Source organism: Pleurodeles waltl, chromosome 1_2 (genome assembly GCF_031143425.1).
Source record: "Pleurodeles waltl isolate 20211129_DDA chromosome 1_2, aPleWal1.hap1.20221129, whole genome shotgun sequence".
NCBI classification, from domain to species: Eukaryota; Metazoa; Chordata; class Amphibia; order Caudata; family Salamandridae; genus Pleurodeles; species Pleurodeles waltl.
In genome coordinates this window covers 1,195,049,686-1,195,066,299 of record NC_090437.1, presented here as the reverse complement: position 1 = coordinate 1,195,066,299, position 16,614 = coordinate 1,195,049,686, and the positions used below count along the sequence as shown (strand labels likewise).

Here is a 16,614-nt window from a genome sequence, read left to right as displayed (position 1 = left end):
ATAAGTTCCTCTCCTGGAATATTCGGAGAACACATACAATGTCTAAGAGGTATACAGTGCTATCCTTTTGGCATAGACAAGGCATTCACATAGCATTCCTACAAGAGACTCATCTCACCGCCAAAGAAGGACTGCCACTCCAGGGCAGATGACAGGGCCAGGCTTCTAGCTATTCAGCCTTTGGAAGGGGCATCCTAATATGGATAAGAACCAGAGCCCCATTCCAGCACATTAGCCATCTGGTTGACCCTGAAGGTCGCTAGGTAGTGGTGCGAGGTAGGCTTGAGGGGAGGGACATGACATTGGTTAATGTATATGCACCCAACACGGACCAGGGACCGTTCCCATCATGCCTGTTGGGCCCCTGGCACAGTACCTTATGCATTCCACACTGGTGGAGGGAAGACTTTAATTGTGTAGTTGACCCGGCCATAGATACATCACACACACCCATTTCCAGATTCTCAAATGTTCAGAGTAGCCCGGGCCTTCTCAGAATGGCAATAAAATTGGGGATTGGTGGAAACTTGGAGACTAACCGACCCGCATAACCAGGGTTATTCCTTCTTTTCTAGCCAACACAACTTGCATGTGCGCCTTGACACATTCTTGTGCTCCCCTGACATACACAACTGGGTCTCCAATACAGAATATCTGGCTCGTATGATATCTGATCACAACTCTATCCTTGTCCAATTGAACTGGGCATGCCCAAGGGCCTTAATACCTACATGGCGACTGAGGTCGGACGGTCTTGATGACCACGTATTTAAGGAGGAAATTAGACTCACGATAGGGCAATATTTTGCAGATAACAATGGGACATCTTCTTCCCCCAAACTGGAATGGGATGCCTTTAAAGTAGTGCTGAGAGGCCATGCATGGCTGCATCGGTGGGTACAAGGGGAACCTTATTAAGAGAGGTACTGAAGACGGAAAACAAACTCCGCCAAATGGAAATACAAGGGCCGAGAAACCAGAACTTCCAGCAAACCCTTCTTTAAAAAAAAAAAAAGAAGAAGAGGTGGCAGCCAAAGTTGAGAGACTCCTATATTTTGACTATAAGGGATATATGGAGCGCATGCATATGGAGAGGGACTGTACTGGTACGCTCTTAGCCTGGTTGCTAACTCAACGAAACTGGGCTCACATATACTGGAAATTGAATTGGAGGGGAGAGGCCGGGAGTACAACCAGAAAGGGATTAATGACTGCTTTCTCCAGTACTATTTGAAGCTTTATGAGTACAGTTTGCCATGATGCGGAAACAGTAAGAGCTTTCCTAGATTCCATGGCCCTTCCTTGTCTTTTGGCAGAAGAGGCTAAAGTTCTCAGAGGGGATGTCATCCAACAGGAGATAAAGGTGGCCATCAAGGCCAGACCACCGGGAACCAATGGGTTCCCTGTAGCGTTGTATGCCACTTACTCACTACCTACCGGGAACCAATGGGTTCCCTGTAGCGTTGTATGCCACTTACTCGCACCTACTAGCTCCCAAACTAGAGACGCTATACAACGAAGCCAGATCCTCAGGACACCTGCCTGCTTCCACGTGGGAGGCGGTGGATATCCCCTTAGTGAAACCAGGGAAACCTCCCAGCAATAACAAAGCATACCGGCCGCTCTGAATGCTTAATGTAGATTATAAGATTTTAGCAAGATTCTGGTGACCCAGCTTCTCCCATACATGACCAGACTTATCCACCCTGACCAAGCTTGCTTCATTCCTGGTCGGAACAGGCTCTCAATATTAGACACCTTTTGGCAATACTGGATTACAGGAATCTCGACCAAGTGAATGCAGCAATTTTCGCTGTTGCTATTGAGAAGGCCTTTGACAGCCTGGAATGGGGTTACTTGTATGAGGTGATAGCGCTAATACAGCTAGGTGACGGGTTACTAGCATGGCCCAGATTGCTTTACACAGACCCAACTACTAGGGTTCCAACAAGCAGAGTAATATCGCACAGCTATCATGTGGGGCGAGGAACACAGCAGGGGTGCCTCTTGTCACCACTGCTTTTCCCCCTGGCTGCCCGGGCACGATTGGGAACAAATTGTCATGGACTGAGTATTGATAGACATTAGCACAGGATAGCTCTCTGTGCAGACGATCTCCTGATCTTTCTGAGGGACACAAGTAACGATTTAGTCTGCTCTAAGACCATGGTGGAGAGCCTTGGGTCCTTTTTGAGACTTACGAGGTGAACTAGTGAAATTGTGTTTGTTTCCAGCGGCTCCAGATAAATAGTATTAGCTCCCTTGCAGTGGGCTCCCAGAAGTTTGCATTACTTGGGTGTTAAGATATACCATGACCGGACTGATCTACTAGAAGGGCATGTGGTTGGGGCCATAAGATCCCTTAAATCAAATATACATTTTTGGAAAACACTACCACTTTCAGTGATGGGCAGAATAGCATTATTAAAGATGATTGCTCTACCCCGCCTCCTATACTTTTTTGGGACTCTTCCAGTGTGGATACCTAGGGCGTTGTTTAGAGAGTTAGACTTTTTGCTTGTTGCTTTTACTTGGCGATCGGTCAACAAATGGGTAGCTCTGACTATGGTTCAATGCCCTACATCAGAGGGTGGGACTGGCGACGGCGGACTCTGAGGTGTGTTACTTAGCTGCCCAGCTTCAGTTTTTCGTGTAATGGCTAACTGGCCGTCAGAGGCCTGACAGGGTTCTAAGCCAGTTCGTAACTACACTGTTGGACCTTGTGAGGACACTGTTCTGGGTGAGACGCATTTCACCGCTGGACAAATTTCAGGTGATAATGAGGTGTTGGAACTGCAGCCTGCGGAAAGCCCATACCAAGAGCCCAAATTCCCAGGTTTGCCTCTTACCATGCTAAGCGAACTCCCACATGGGGGGGGGGCGAGAAGAGAACCGGGGAGACTAGAGGAATGGGTGACTGTGGGGGGGGGCACTACACCTGGCAAGCTTTACAAAGCAGGGGAATTACTTCCTTTCAAGAACTTTCGGGCTGAATTTGATCTCCTGCAGGGACCCTTCCTCCTACACAGGTCGGTCACTTTCCTCTACCACAGTTAAAGTTGTCACCTGCTTATACAGAGCCACTGGAGAAGACCTATGTCACCCTTTAGAGAAGCCGAGGAATAGCTGGGAGGGAGACCAGGGGACACCGATTTTGGAGGCGGCCTGTGCCTTCATTCTTGACAGGACCCCCTGAGTATCTAGAAAAGCTTGCTTTAAATTGATCAGTTTCTATATTTTACACAGTGCATATCTGACCTCGGAACACATTCAGCGTTACTTTCAGGTAGTGGATGTGAACTGTCCCAGATGTGGGGAGGTGGGGGCGGGCCTGCTTATATGCTATGGTCCAACCCCTAACTGCACCACTATTGGGAGGAGATACAGAGATACTGAAGACTGTTCTGAGCAAAGAAGATCCATGTGTACCAGGGCACTGCCTCTTGAGCTGGTTTCCGCACACCCCCACAACTAAAGCCACTCGCAGATTTCAGGATCTGGCATTTCTCATAGCAAAGAAGGAAACTGCGAGAAACCGGAAATCCTCCGGAGGACCCGGTATACTGGAATGGCGTAAAGAACTGGACAAGTGGGTGGCATGTGAGGGCAGGGTACTGTTAAGGAGGCTAGGAGTGGTACAGGCACCACGGAGATGGCCCGGGCGTAGCAGGCTTTGGTAGCGGACCTCCAGGGCCTCGACTTGGGCAGGGGGAAGATACATAATAATCCGCTGTAGGACTAGGGAATGGTTTGGCCCCCTTTCCTTCACAAGAGAATATCCTACTGGGTACCGCGCCCATCCCGGGCGAGACTCATCATATATGTTACCAGACATGATATGGTTTTTACTCGGAGGCACTAGAGAAGCACCTACACCACTACTGCAAGATTACTATAGATGCAACTGTGGGGGCGGAGGGAGGGTTGATCATTTTCTTTCTGCAGTTCCATCAGAAAAAGTATTATTATTGTTTACGGCTGGTTGGCTTTCATGCTGTATATTGATGGATGCCGGAGATAAACATGGGTACCACGCTTTGCATGTGTGAAGTTAAATACTCGAAATTGACCTGAGGGGTATGTATGAATGTGCCTTGTTACTATGAATCCAATAAAGTGTGTTAAAAGCAAGATCTGAGTGGTTTACACAAGTATTGTCTGGTTTTCCACTGTTTGCCATTATGTGTTGGCAGACCTGTTTCTAATACCTGGTTTTACTGTGCCCCCGGGTAAACAGGGTTTCCAGCCCCAGAAAGCAGTAACCAAGCAGTAGAAAGCCAACAGGAAACACACTGGGAAACAAATCATTCTCAGGTGTGAGTGGTGCATATTTCTTTGTGGTACATCCTGCAGTACACATCGATTACACCTCATCCAGGTCAAATATACATGTAGTATAAAGTGGGAAACATGTAGGCAGATTTTCTCCCAAAATAAAGAAGCCCGAGGCATTTCCTGACTTGACTGCAATGTGAGGCTGTTGATGTGCCACTGCCGAAGCGTGTTCTCACTTCTCAGCTGAGCTGATCTCATCACTTCCCAGGAAAGCTTGCTCTGTAAACAGTGAAAGAACAGAGCAGCTGACGCATGGAGCAGCTGCATTCCCCGGGCAGGGAAAATGTTACACCCCCTCGCAAGTTAGGGAAGTTAAGCATTTGAGTGTTTTGCTTTAGCGAGATAATGAAGGTGTCCAGAGACTTACACGAGCTTGGAGAGAACAAAACGGAGAGTTGGGAAGGAAAATGCACACTGGAAACAGCTAGAAAGCGCATGCGTTTTGATGAAGTGGTGGAAAAAAAAGAAAAAAATCCATAAAAGAGAGCTGGACACAACTAAATTGGCAATGCTCCAGGGGAGAGACAGACAAAATGGATGCGGCAAGCATCAAATAACAAGCATTTGCAATGCAATAGGACTCGCATTTGCTTGAGTTATTGGTGTTGTAAATGCATGACTGGACTTTTCTTGCTACATAAATTGTTCAACCTTGCCGCATAATTTGGCCCTCTCTGCCACATAATTCCAGTGGCCCTGTATATAATGAAAGCACTTCCATTTACCTTCTTCCTCTATTTGCAGCAAAAAATGAAAATAGTGCCACTACTTATTATAGTTATATTATTACTATTTTGGACCCCCAGCCTAGTGTGGGGACCCAGAGGTGACCTAGACAGAGAGAGCACGTCGTGCTGACCATTTTGATGGTGGTCCTATTGTGCTGGAACAATTAAAAGTGGTCCAGGCTGCTTTTAGGAGACAGGCTCTTGTCTACCACAAGAGCTGAAGAGGAGACTCCTGCAATTACCAACTCTTTTAGGCAGTAGGCTACAGCTTTTCTGCAGTAACACTACAGCCTTCAGATTCAGCCAAGACATTCTGCTGCTTCTAAGGATGCTGTGGAATGAACCAATGAAGAGATCACCGAGACATCCTTGAGCAGTAAGAGTTACCAACAAATCTCAGACAACTACAAAGTGTTTTTAAACACATTCCTCACAGCCAGTGCTGATCTATCGGCTGCCAGCTCTGTGGGGCCCTTTGATAAAGATGTAACAGGGGAGTGCAACCATAATTGCCGACATTCTACCATCAAAAAGATGTCATGCTTTAACTGACGAATTCACATAAAATTACCGTAAACTGCACCATATGACCCCCCTGCTTAGGTAATTTAACAACAGGAAATTGCAACACATTTCTTGGGGAGAACCCCCTCCCCTGAAGGCCGAATACATTCAGAGAAATGCCTTAGCTGGTAGCAGTTGCATTTCTAGCAAGTTATTATGGTTTATTCGAACTAAACAATAAACCATCTAATAAGGGGGCAATCTGGGGTGGGAGAAACTCATATTTCCTAAAAGTCACTACAGCAATTCAGTGAGGACTGTGGCACCTGTGAAATCATGTCTCCCCTTGAAGAGATGCTTATTCACACTTGCGTGGCACAGTGACACAAATGCCTTCCAAACTGCGACTGGGGTCCCGGTGATTCCACCCGTAGTCTCACTAGGGTCCCGGTGATTCCACCCGTAGTCTCACTGGGGTCCCGGTGATTCCACCCGTAGTCTCACTGGGATCCCAAGTGATTCCACCCGTAGTCTCACTGGGATCCCAAGTGATTCCACCCGTAGTCTCACTGGGGTCCCGGTGATTCCACCCGTAGTCTCACTGGGGTCCCGGTGATTCCACCCGTAGTCTCACTGGGGTCCCGGTGATTCCACCCGTAGTCTCACTGGGGTCCCGGTGATTCCACCCGTAGTCTCACTGGGGTCCCGGTGATTCCACCCGTAGTCTCACTGGGGTCCCGGTGATTCCACCCGTAGTCTCACTGGGATCCCAAGTGATTCCACCCGTAGTCTCACTGGGATCCCAAGTGATTCCACCCGTAGTCTCACTGGGGTCCCGGTGATTCCACCCGTAGTCTCACTGGGGTCCCGGTGATTCCACCCGTAGTCTCACTCCAGAGGGCTTGCACTAAACAGCGACCCTGCCACACTTCAAACCAGACGGGGTGCTTCTAAGGGGAGTCACTTTATCAGTTCATGCCCCAGCTTGCTGCCAAAGCTGGGCACATTTGGGGGTAAACCTCAAAGCGAGACTGAAAGAAGCAAAACTAGACAAATAAGAAAGGAGTGATAGAAGGGAGTGAAAAACTGGTTCACAGGGAGTTCAAACTCATTTAGTAACAAGGATAAATAGGAATCGTATTGTAGGAATATTAATTTATATAGCTGTATACGAGATCGAGAACGTTGCTTCTCACTGGGGACAGCCAAGACAGGCTGTGGGGGATTGGAGGTCCGATGGCTCCAATATAAAGTCTACAGAGAAGGCGAACCACAGCCATTCTGGGCAGCCGCAGAGCCCACGCAGGGCAGCAAAACTCAGCCACCCCTGCAGCACAGGCGTAGTAATCACTCGCCCAACTGCTGGAAAGCACCCCGAGGCCACGGCGGGAGGCATGAAAGCGCTACATGCGTGGCACAACGCTGCATACGGAGACCTCGACAAAGGGACTCCTCCGCTCAGACGTGAACACCCTGTGACCGGGATAGAACCCTAGTTTGGACCCGGCTGCACACTTGTGACACGAAGGAGCTATGGGCTGAGGGGCTTCCAGGCGCATGGTGTGACAGAGGTAGGAGCCGCGGGGGCTGCTTGCACACAGTGTCGGCACACACGTGCTCTGAGACAGGGGAGCAGGAGTCCACCTTAAAGTAAACAAGCACCCGTGCTGTGACAGACCCATGCAGGGGACCTGTTGAAAGAGGTAAACGAAAGATTATATATAGAAATATATATTTTTTTATAATCCAGTTTTACCACTGAGGGGGAAGGGATACAGCAACCGTCCGCCCCTTACTTTAGAAGGGCCGACAGCGGGCTCAGGGTTCGCACTATATGGAACATAAATATATAAACAGATAAATAAAAAAGACATCCCTTTCACCCTCCAGCTTGCAGCCTTTGGGTGCAGACACCACAAAGAAACAGCGGCATGCCCAAAAACAATGAATCGGAAGAAACAACATACAGACAGGGAGCGCGAAGTGGAGAGGCAAAATAAACCAGCAAGCAGCCTTTGGGTGCAGGCACCACAAACAAACCGTGGCATGCCCGAAAGAAAAAAGTAGTGCACCACGCTAAGGTATCTGGCCAAGGGTGCAATAATCCATGTAACAGGGTCAGTCTGCAAGGCGTAACAAAGCAGCATCAAGGCGAGACAAACGTAAACCTTTGCTAGCCATTAGAAATTCCCGTGATTTCGTAGGTAAAGGAAGGAATGCAAGTGATGGGCATGAGATGGGCGCAGCTAAAAGAAGTAGATTACTGCATGTCAAAGACATTGCATGCGCGCTGCCTAGGCTCGACCTAAAAAGCAGACAAATAAGCGTGACAGTAAGGCTAATCAACAGTGGCCACTGGTCGGGCTCCATCATCCTCTATGTTTTAAGTAAGACCCACGATATGTATTTTGCAGCCAGACAGCTGTGTTGTTTGATAGGCTTGGCCTAAAAAGGGAAGTTTAGGGGTTTTACCTTCTCAAAAGAGAAATACTTCACTATTTTTTTAATAAAGGAGGTATAGACAATCCTATTTATAAAAACTGCCTGGAGTTACTCCTGATGTACTTTGCTGCAAATAAGGACTCAAAACCATTTTAGGCTAGAAAACCGCATAAGATTCAAACCCCAATATACTGCGGTTGAGTAGAAGAAACAGATTGCATACCAAATGCTTCCCCATCTTGAGATACCTATATTTGCACTGTGTGCAAAAACAAATGATGTTCTTGCCACAACCAAAAACAAAGAAAACAACTTGGTCAAACTTTAATGAACAAATACTAGCTGGTGTAAGGGTGGAAATAAACACTGGCCATTGTAAGAGGGTGCATTCTCTTGTAATGTAATCAGCTGGTGTGTAATGCTACTTACTCTGGGTTTTAGTCTTGTCCCAGGGTTTTGTCAAAGCAATATGAAAAATGGGAAGGCAGGAAACACCTCAAATTATGTCTGCTTAATACCACTTTCTATAAGGATTTTTAATGCTGGTTGCAAAACACATTTGTGGATAAATGAGATAGCTTCTTTTTTTTTGTACGTGGCTTATTTTCATTTCACACAATTCAATAAGATTATTAGTTGACACATCTTTCACCCTTTGTGGAGCACTTCTTAGACAGCTTTCCTGATGTTAGGAGCGACTTAAAGAAAAGTACATGTACAGAATATAATTTCATCCAAATCATAGGCTGTAATGTATTTATATGTGAAACACTTCAAACATGGGGACCCACATTGACCCAGAATCGGTCTAATTACTTAGTCCCCGTTGGATCATATGCTATAGCATTTACACATATTGCTTCGATCAAACATTACACCTCATACGATCGAAGCATAGCCTGTGAAAGCCTTGGTCAATTCAGGGAGTTAACGATTTTGACAGTCGAATTTGATGCTGTAGTGATTATCGTTATTTAATCTTTCCAGGTGCTCGGATTCGCTACAAGTAATTTAGGATTACGCCTACCTGCACTTTAAAGTGCACTTTCCTGCTTTTCAGACAAATTATTCATGCAAATGTATGAGAATTATTGTAATTAAAGTTTTGGCGACAGCCCCTGCTACAAGCATTATGCAATAGGGCTTACAGAGGGTGAAGCGGAAAGTGAATAAGAAAGTTTCTTTCCTTTAATTACAACAGTTGCTATTGTTATGGGGTGGTACTAAAAAAGAAAAAACAACACACAAGCGTTTCTGCAGATTTGCCAAGGTTCACTACACCAGGATGAATCTGGAGCGTTTTATAATGAGGAAACATTTTGTCAAATCATGTGGTACTGCCCTGCAGATCAAGAAACATTTATTGGAATGTCCTCTTTTTGAGTGCAGATTATCACTTTCATTACCTGCCAGTGGAACTTCCTTGTAGGTACCAACTTTCAAAAGTCTATTTTATTGATGAGCATTTGACACTTACTCATTTGATTTGCACTAATAGTTAGTTTTGAGAATGAAGCATATTTTACTCATGCCTAAATAATACGTCTATAAATACTGAAAGTGTTTCAGGGAGGATGTTTCCTTTAGATAATCAGCCACTAAGTTAGCAAGAGCATCCCATTGCCCACAGAACAGAATCAAAAACTGTAGATTGGGGCATAACTGAAGGGGAATAGTGATGGATTCCTTCCACAACAGTCATTCTAGGTATGTACTTTTTCGAGAGAACTCTGGCGCGAATCACCAAGTCTAGACAGCCTAAATTACTCACAATTTAATGTTTCTTATGCATTTTTAGTTAAGTAGACCAATTATGTAAATAAGTAATCTGAGTGGCAAAAGTAGTTAAATAAGTAGGCGACAACACAGCCTAAAAAGTTACAGTCTGTTGAGCTTGGAAGGGTAGAAGGTGAATGCTGTACAAAAGAAAGCAAGACACTAATATTTTCTCAGCCAAATCGCTCGAAGAGAAGGTTGCAGATTCATCATTTGCTGCACTCAGCAGTAAACAGATTCACAGTCGATACTAGTCACACAAAAAAAAAAAAAAAAAATCCTACCTCCAAGCAAGACAGAGTTATACCGCCTCTCCTGGGGCACCCCTACTGTAGATGCAAACCAGTCTACTGTGTTCTGTAGAGACTGGAAGAAGCTGTCCTGTGGAGAGAGAAATCAAACGTTTGGAGAAGTTGATTCTTGGAACATTCTTTGTCATGATAAAAGAATGTTTAAGCAAACTTACAGAGGCACAATACTCCTGAAATCAGGTTTTCATTTTATCAAAAGATGTACATTTCTCAACTTTATTGAAAAGGTTTTCCTGGAGTTAAATGCCTACCAGAAGTGTTGTATGTCGATTAATCAAATATTCATAACTTCAACTGATCAACAATGTAATACTGCATGGAGTCCAGGAATGGTAGTAAATGAATTCAATTATTTCATGCAATGTGTGCTGTTCATCATGAGGCGAGATCCATTTTATGTCAATACCAGAGGCTCTTATTATGCTTCTCCAATCTTGCTTTATTTTAATAGCAGCAGTTAAGAAAACTACAATTCCCATAAAGGCTAGAGTACAGATAGCCAATCGGAATGCAAAACCTATCGTAAGAAACAATCACAAAAACAGGTATAGTATAATCACCATACTTGACTGCGACCAGCCCTCTTTTCTTGCTGCTCGCAGTCAAGATAAGGACTTATTCACATCTTTACCTGCTTGTTAATATTACTGTATTTTTCTTGTTAATATGCTTATGCTAGGTTGTGCACCACTTCACTTCATTTGCCTTTAATATTAGGGCGCTCCTCCTTGTGCAGCTCGCATGCGCTTTCCAATCTTCACTAAAGGCTTAACGGTTGCTTCGCGTTACATCTCGCAACTGTCCCAGACTGTTGCTCAGCCATTTGTTTCTCTGTTTTGGGCAACACCGCTTCTCGCAGTTCCTCTCCTTTTTTCCTGACTTGCGTTTCTTTTTTCGGCCCTCCGCTCCGTCGTTTCACAGGAGGAGCGGCTTGAGACGCTGCCGCCTGACCTTCCGTTTTTCTGACAGAACTGTTCAGGCCCTGTGGGGCATGTGCTTTCACTCAGTTCTTCCCCCTCAAGGGTTTAACCCTCTCCATACCCCAAAAAAGTGGTTTCTTATTATTCCCAACATGGAATTGGACAGTTCTCCACTAGTTGAAGCCACAAATAACGAGGATGATGTTTTTGATCAGGACTTTAGTGCCTACATTCATAATTCTGTGGAACAGGCCATTACAGCCTTTATTGAAAAGATTGCAAAAAAACTGAAAACCTCTGTTAAGAGTATGGTAACAAAATCTTTACTGTCCCATTCTGCGGGTGATAGCAGAAAACCTAGGTTCAAAGCTATGTAATCTCTCAAATCCCATATTAAGGTCACCCCTACTGGCGCCGCATTGACTGGTAAAGCTTCTTCACCCCAGATTGAGGACGTAAATCCTCCTAGGCCTCCTAAGGAGGGGAATTCTGCAACTACCCATTCAAAATGCAAGTCCGAGACTAAACATTTATTAAGCGCCTAAAAAGATTGTGATTTTACACATCCCTTTGGGTGACACTGGTGATATCGATGATAATTCAGATATTTGGGGATCTCAGGATCCGTCTTCCTCCCCCTAAAAAATCTAGATTCGATTTTTCTTCTACTAATCCATTTGCAGCCAAAACTGTCCTAGACTCTGACGGTAATCCCATGTTTGACCCTTCCCTACTTCACCATCCCAACTCAACAGAATGGTTTCCTTCTTCCCATGTGGGTGATTACATCACTTCCAGGTTAAGACTTCCACTAGATAAACAGACAAAGGCTAAATTAAAATCTGAGTGCCCTAGACCCTCATTATTTTCCAACATTACCTCCACTCCTTCCATAGACCAACCTCTACTTACATTCTTTTCGAAATTCGGAAATGATACCCGTAAAAGGGTGGATAAGGCCTGGTCTAACTGCCAGGACAAATTACTGGATTTGGTGGGTCCTTTGTCCTGTATTTTTGATATGGAGGAGTCAGCCAGAATAGAAAATCCAAACATTGATTCATTAAACTTTTCTCTATGGGTTCAGAGGGCTTTTGTCTCCTGGGAATCGCGAAAGTTGCCATCACACTTGAGAGAAGAAAATGTCTTCTATTAAAGCTAGATCCCAAATTAGCTAACTTAGCAACCCTTGATCCTGGCATCAAAGCGGACGGACTCCTTTTTGGAGACTCTTTTATTAAGGATCTTGGCAAATACGTCTCCACGTTTGCATCTATTGACAAAGCGCTACAATCCCTAAAAAAAGTCATCAACCAAAGTGTTTTTGCAAGGGCCGGTACAGGCAGGAGCCGCTTTACTGGCCTTTCCTTTCATTCGCAAGGATTTAGAGGCTCCTTCAACCCTTCATATGGAACGCAAGCTTTTAAAACCCAATTCTACCCTCAAGAGGCAGAGGTTACTGGGGTCAAGGACAACGCGGCTTCAGGAACAACAATTTGCAGGGTAGGTCCTGTTTCTGGCCTTCCTCCAGTAGGGGGTCATCTTCAATTGTTTTTAGCAGAATGGCAAACAATAACAGCAGACCTGTGGGTGCTGAACACAATACAAGGATATTTAATAGGATTCTACTCTACTCCGTTTCAGAGGTTTTTTTCTCCCCCTCCTCGCTTTGCAACCAAGATGTCCAAACTCTTTTCAGAGGGAATCCATTCTCTTCTTTCAAAAAACGCCATCCAACCCACCCTTCCAGACCCTTCAGGTTTTCTAAGTTCCCTCTTTCTAGTACAGAAGAAAAACAGAAAACTTAGACTAGTGATCAATTTAAGAGCTTTCAACCAGTTCGTAGTCGATCAGCACTTCAAGATGGAAACAATACTGCACCTATGAGACATTCTTCTCCAATTCAATTTCATGGTCCGCTTGGGTCTGCAGGACGCATACCTTTCCGTTCCAATTCATGCAGACCTCAGAGAGTTTCTCCAATTTCAGTGGCAGGGAAAAACTTACCAGTTTTCTTCCCTTCCGTTCGGCCTTTCATCAGCACCTTGGTGCTTCACAAAGATAATGAAACCAGTAGCAGCGCATCTCAGATCCCTAGGCATGAGGTTAATAATATATTTGGACGACATTCTTTTAATGAACCAGAATCACCATTCTCTGCTCTCTCATCTCCAGATTACGTGCTTCCTTCTGTCCCAGTTAGGTTTCATAGTCAAAGAAAAATCTGTTACAATCCCTACTCAAAGAATAAAGTTTTTAGGTCTTGTGGTACATTCCTCTTCTACTACTCTTCATCAAAAGTAAAAACTATTGAGGCAGAAATCTCACGAAGACGCTGCAGTACTCAGATTTCACTCAGATCCCTAGCCAGAATCGTAGGGCTCCTCTCTTCTTCGATTCAGGCTTTCCTTCCCGGTCCACTTCATTATCAAGCCCTTCAGCGGTTAACAATTCATCATCTCAGAATGGGCCTTGCATATTCAGATGTGATCAATTTAGACCACGAATCCCGTTCGGCGCTTCAATGGTGGATAGACCATTTGGACGCCTGGAATGGCAGAACTATTTTTGCATCAGCCCCAGATCTTGTGTTAGAATCAGATGCAAGCCTAACACGTTGCGTTGCCCGTTGTGGTCCAATCTCAACTGGAGGTTCTTGGTCTGTATAGGAGTCAAAAGTGCATATCAATTATTTAGAGATGTTTGCGGGCTCCTTTGCAATCAAAAGCCTGGCAAAGGACAAGGTTCAGTGTACCATCCGCCTCCGCATGGACAATGTATCAGCTGTCTGCTACATAAACAATTTAGGGGGCACCAGATTAAAACTCTTGGCTTGGCGGATCACGCAAAACGTCTATGGGAGTTTTGTTTACTCACAGCAGAATATCTACCAGGCAGTCTCAATGAATACTGCAGACTGGCACTCCAGTTTCCTCAGGGATTTCAGCGACTGGAAACTCCATTCCTTGGTGTTTCAATCTATCCTCCACAAATGAGGTCCCTTCGGTAAAGACCTCGTTGCCTCTCGCCTGAACACACAATTATCTTGGTTTTTCAGCTGGCGGACGGTTCCTTTGGCTTTGGCCTCAGACGCTTTTCTTCAGGACTGGTGAACTTCGGTCAGTTCAGTTATGCTTTCCCTCCTTTTCTTATGATCACTAGAGCTCTCGCCCAAGTCAGACGTCAGAAAGAGACGTTGGTAATAGTAGTTCCTTTCCAGCAATCACAAGAGTGTTTCCTCCCCTCCTAGAGCTCGCAATTGACTTCTCAGTCCTGCTTCCGTCTTTTCATTCCCTCCTTCTGGATCACTTAGGTCAGCTACACTCCCTAGTGCTCAACAATTCTCTCACACTTTAAACTTGGAAGGTGTCAGGTCATCCCAACCTGCCATTCCTATTTCGGCAGAGGCTTCAGGCTTCATTGACAAAGCCTGGGCCCCAGGTACCAGAAAGGCGTATAGTTCCGCCTGGTCTCTTTGGTCAAGCTGGTGTATGGGAAGGAATCTCGATCCCATTTCAGCCGATATAACTTACGTTACTAATTTTCTAGTTGCTGAAACCAGTGCTGGCAAGTCTTACAAAACCATCAACCTTTACAGATTGGCTATTTCTATGCATCACATTTACATTAACGGGAAACCAACAGGAGAACATCCCCTTCTTTGCCGTCTATGAAAAGGAGTAAAATTTTCCATTCCTCCTTTATTGCAAATATTCAAAATTATGGGACGTTAATGTTGTTTTGAATTTGTTTTTATCTTGGCAAGATAATACAGATCTCTCAACGAAAATGCTTTGCTGCTAAACTCACTATGTTGTTATGCCTTATTTCCATTAAAAGGTTATCAGATGTTAAAGCTTTAGATATTTCCTTTAGCCAGTTTACTCCTACTGGTGTATTGTTTTCTTTTAATATGCGTACTAAGACCAATTTACGCTCTGTATTTTATCCATATTTTCCTAATCAACCTAAACTTTGTATAGGACAATGTCTTAAGATTAATGAAGAACGTACAGCCAATCTCAGAACGTCCTCCCATTCTCAACTCATCTCTTTTCATAAACCTTACAAGCCCATAGCTTCCACTACCCTCGCCAGATGGGGTTGTTGGGTTTTGTCCTTATCAGGAATCAACACTTATGTTTTTGGGGCTCATTCTTCTCGAGGAGTCATGGCCTCCAAGGCTTTCTGGGCGGGTTCCAGACTCGAAGACATTCGGAGATCGGCAGATTGGTCCAACAATAATGTTTTCAGAATTTTTTATTGCAAACCAGTTCATACAGCAACTTCAGTGGTGATTAACATGCTTTAAAAAAGCATAATAGGAGCCTCAAGTCTTGACATAAAATGTAGATTTTCTTAGTAAACTATGACGGAAAGTCACAATTTTATTAAAGACACGGAGGCAAGTATTATCCCTCCTCAACTCTCTATAATCGCTGTTATTCATTTCCCTCCCTCACAGAACCAGCGATTCAACCTCCACCTTCCTCCTAGGAGTCGGATGGGATTTCCAGCATCATCTGCCTCTTCAGTGGATCCATCCTGTTTCCAGCTGGACCCACTCCCAAATTTCCAGATTTCTTCTTCCTTCCACTAGTGGTTGAACTTGTTTCAAGAACTCTTTTCATTTCTGTTGACTGTTTCTTTTGTTCTAGCTATATTTCCTCTGTTCTCTCATACTGACTAGCCTCTCGCATCAAGAAAAGAGGGCTGGTTGCAGTCAAGTATGGTGATTATACTATACTTATTGTTATGATTGGTGTTCCTTACGATAGGTTTTGCATTGGCTATCTGTACTCTAGCCTCATGGGAATTGTAGTTTTTCTGACTGCTGCTATTAAATTAAAGCAAGATTAGAGAAGCGTAATACTTGCCTATACTTGCTTCCTTGTCCTTAATAAAATTAAGACTTTCCGTCATAGTTTACTAGGCAAATCTACATTGCTCCCGAATTCCTACCCAGTTTTGTCCCGGATTATTACACCTAACATTCAGCAGCTCTGCTGCCGATTGTAAACCAATAAATTCCACAGGATAGTACACTTCACCACTTCGACCTCATACCAAATATGGACACATCTGCTAGAGGGCTCACCTATGATATAACCCCATATCTGTCCACAGAATTTAACCATTAGACCCACCCCACTCATAATTTAACTATTAGACCCACCCCACTCCCATCTGGACAGGCACAGAATGACTGGAGGACTTTAACATAGTCCATCCCTGCAGGTGCCAGCTAGCTACTAAATATGACCACTACTGTTTTTCTATTATTCTTTTTTTTTTATTAGAGTTTTTGCCAAAAAACATACAGGCAACAAACACAAGATGTTACATAACACAGCACAAGGCGGTTACTGAACTGATTAGTACTGACACATCACATTATCATATTCACAGGGGTGTGGAATTTATTAAAATATCTACTTGTCCAGGGGACAGGTTGCTTCTCAAATCTACTTGTCCTGTAAAAAGATCTACTTGTCCCTTTGGTGCCATGTAGTGTGGCGACAAATTATGGCAGCAATCTCATTATGTAAGAGCTCTGATAATAGCCTCTCTGATTATGCCAGGGCTACTACCATAGTA

General features: G+C 44.5%; 1 protein-coding gene across 1 annotated transcript in view; it reads right to left on the bottom strand.

Annotated features, from left to right (window-relative positions):
* The window catches only part of MFSD10 (major facilitator superfamily domain containing 10), a 172,558-nt gene that overhangs the window by 119,586 nt on the left and 36,358 nt on the right, over positions 1-16,614 (bottom strand). Inside the window, exon 3 of the mRNA XM_069203516.1 lies at positions 10,070-10,166. Coding sequence (XP_069059617.1) covers positions 10,070-10,166 — 97 coding nt within the window. The remainder of the gene's footprint in view (positions 1-10,069; positions 10,167-16,614) is intronic.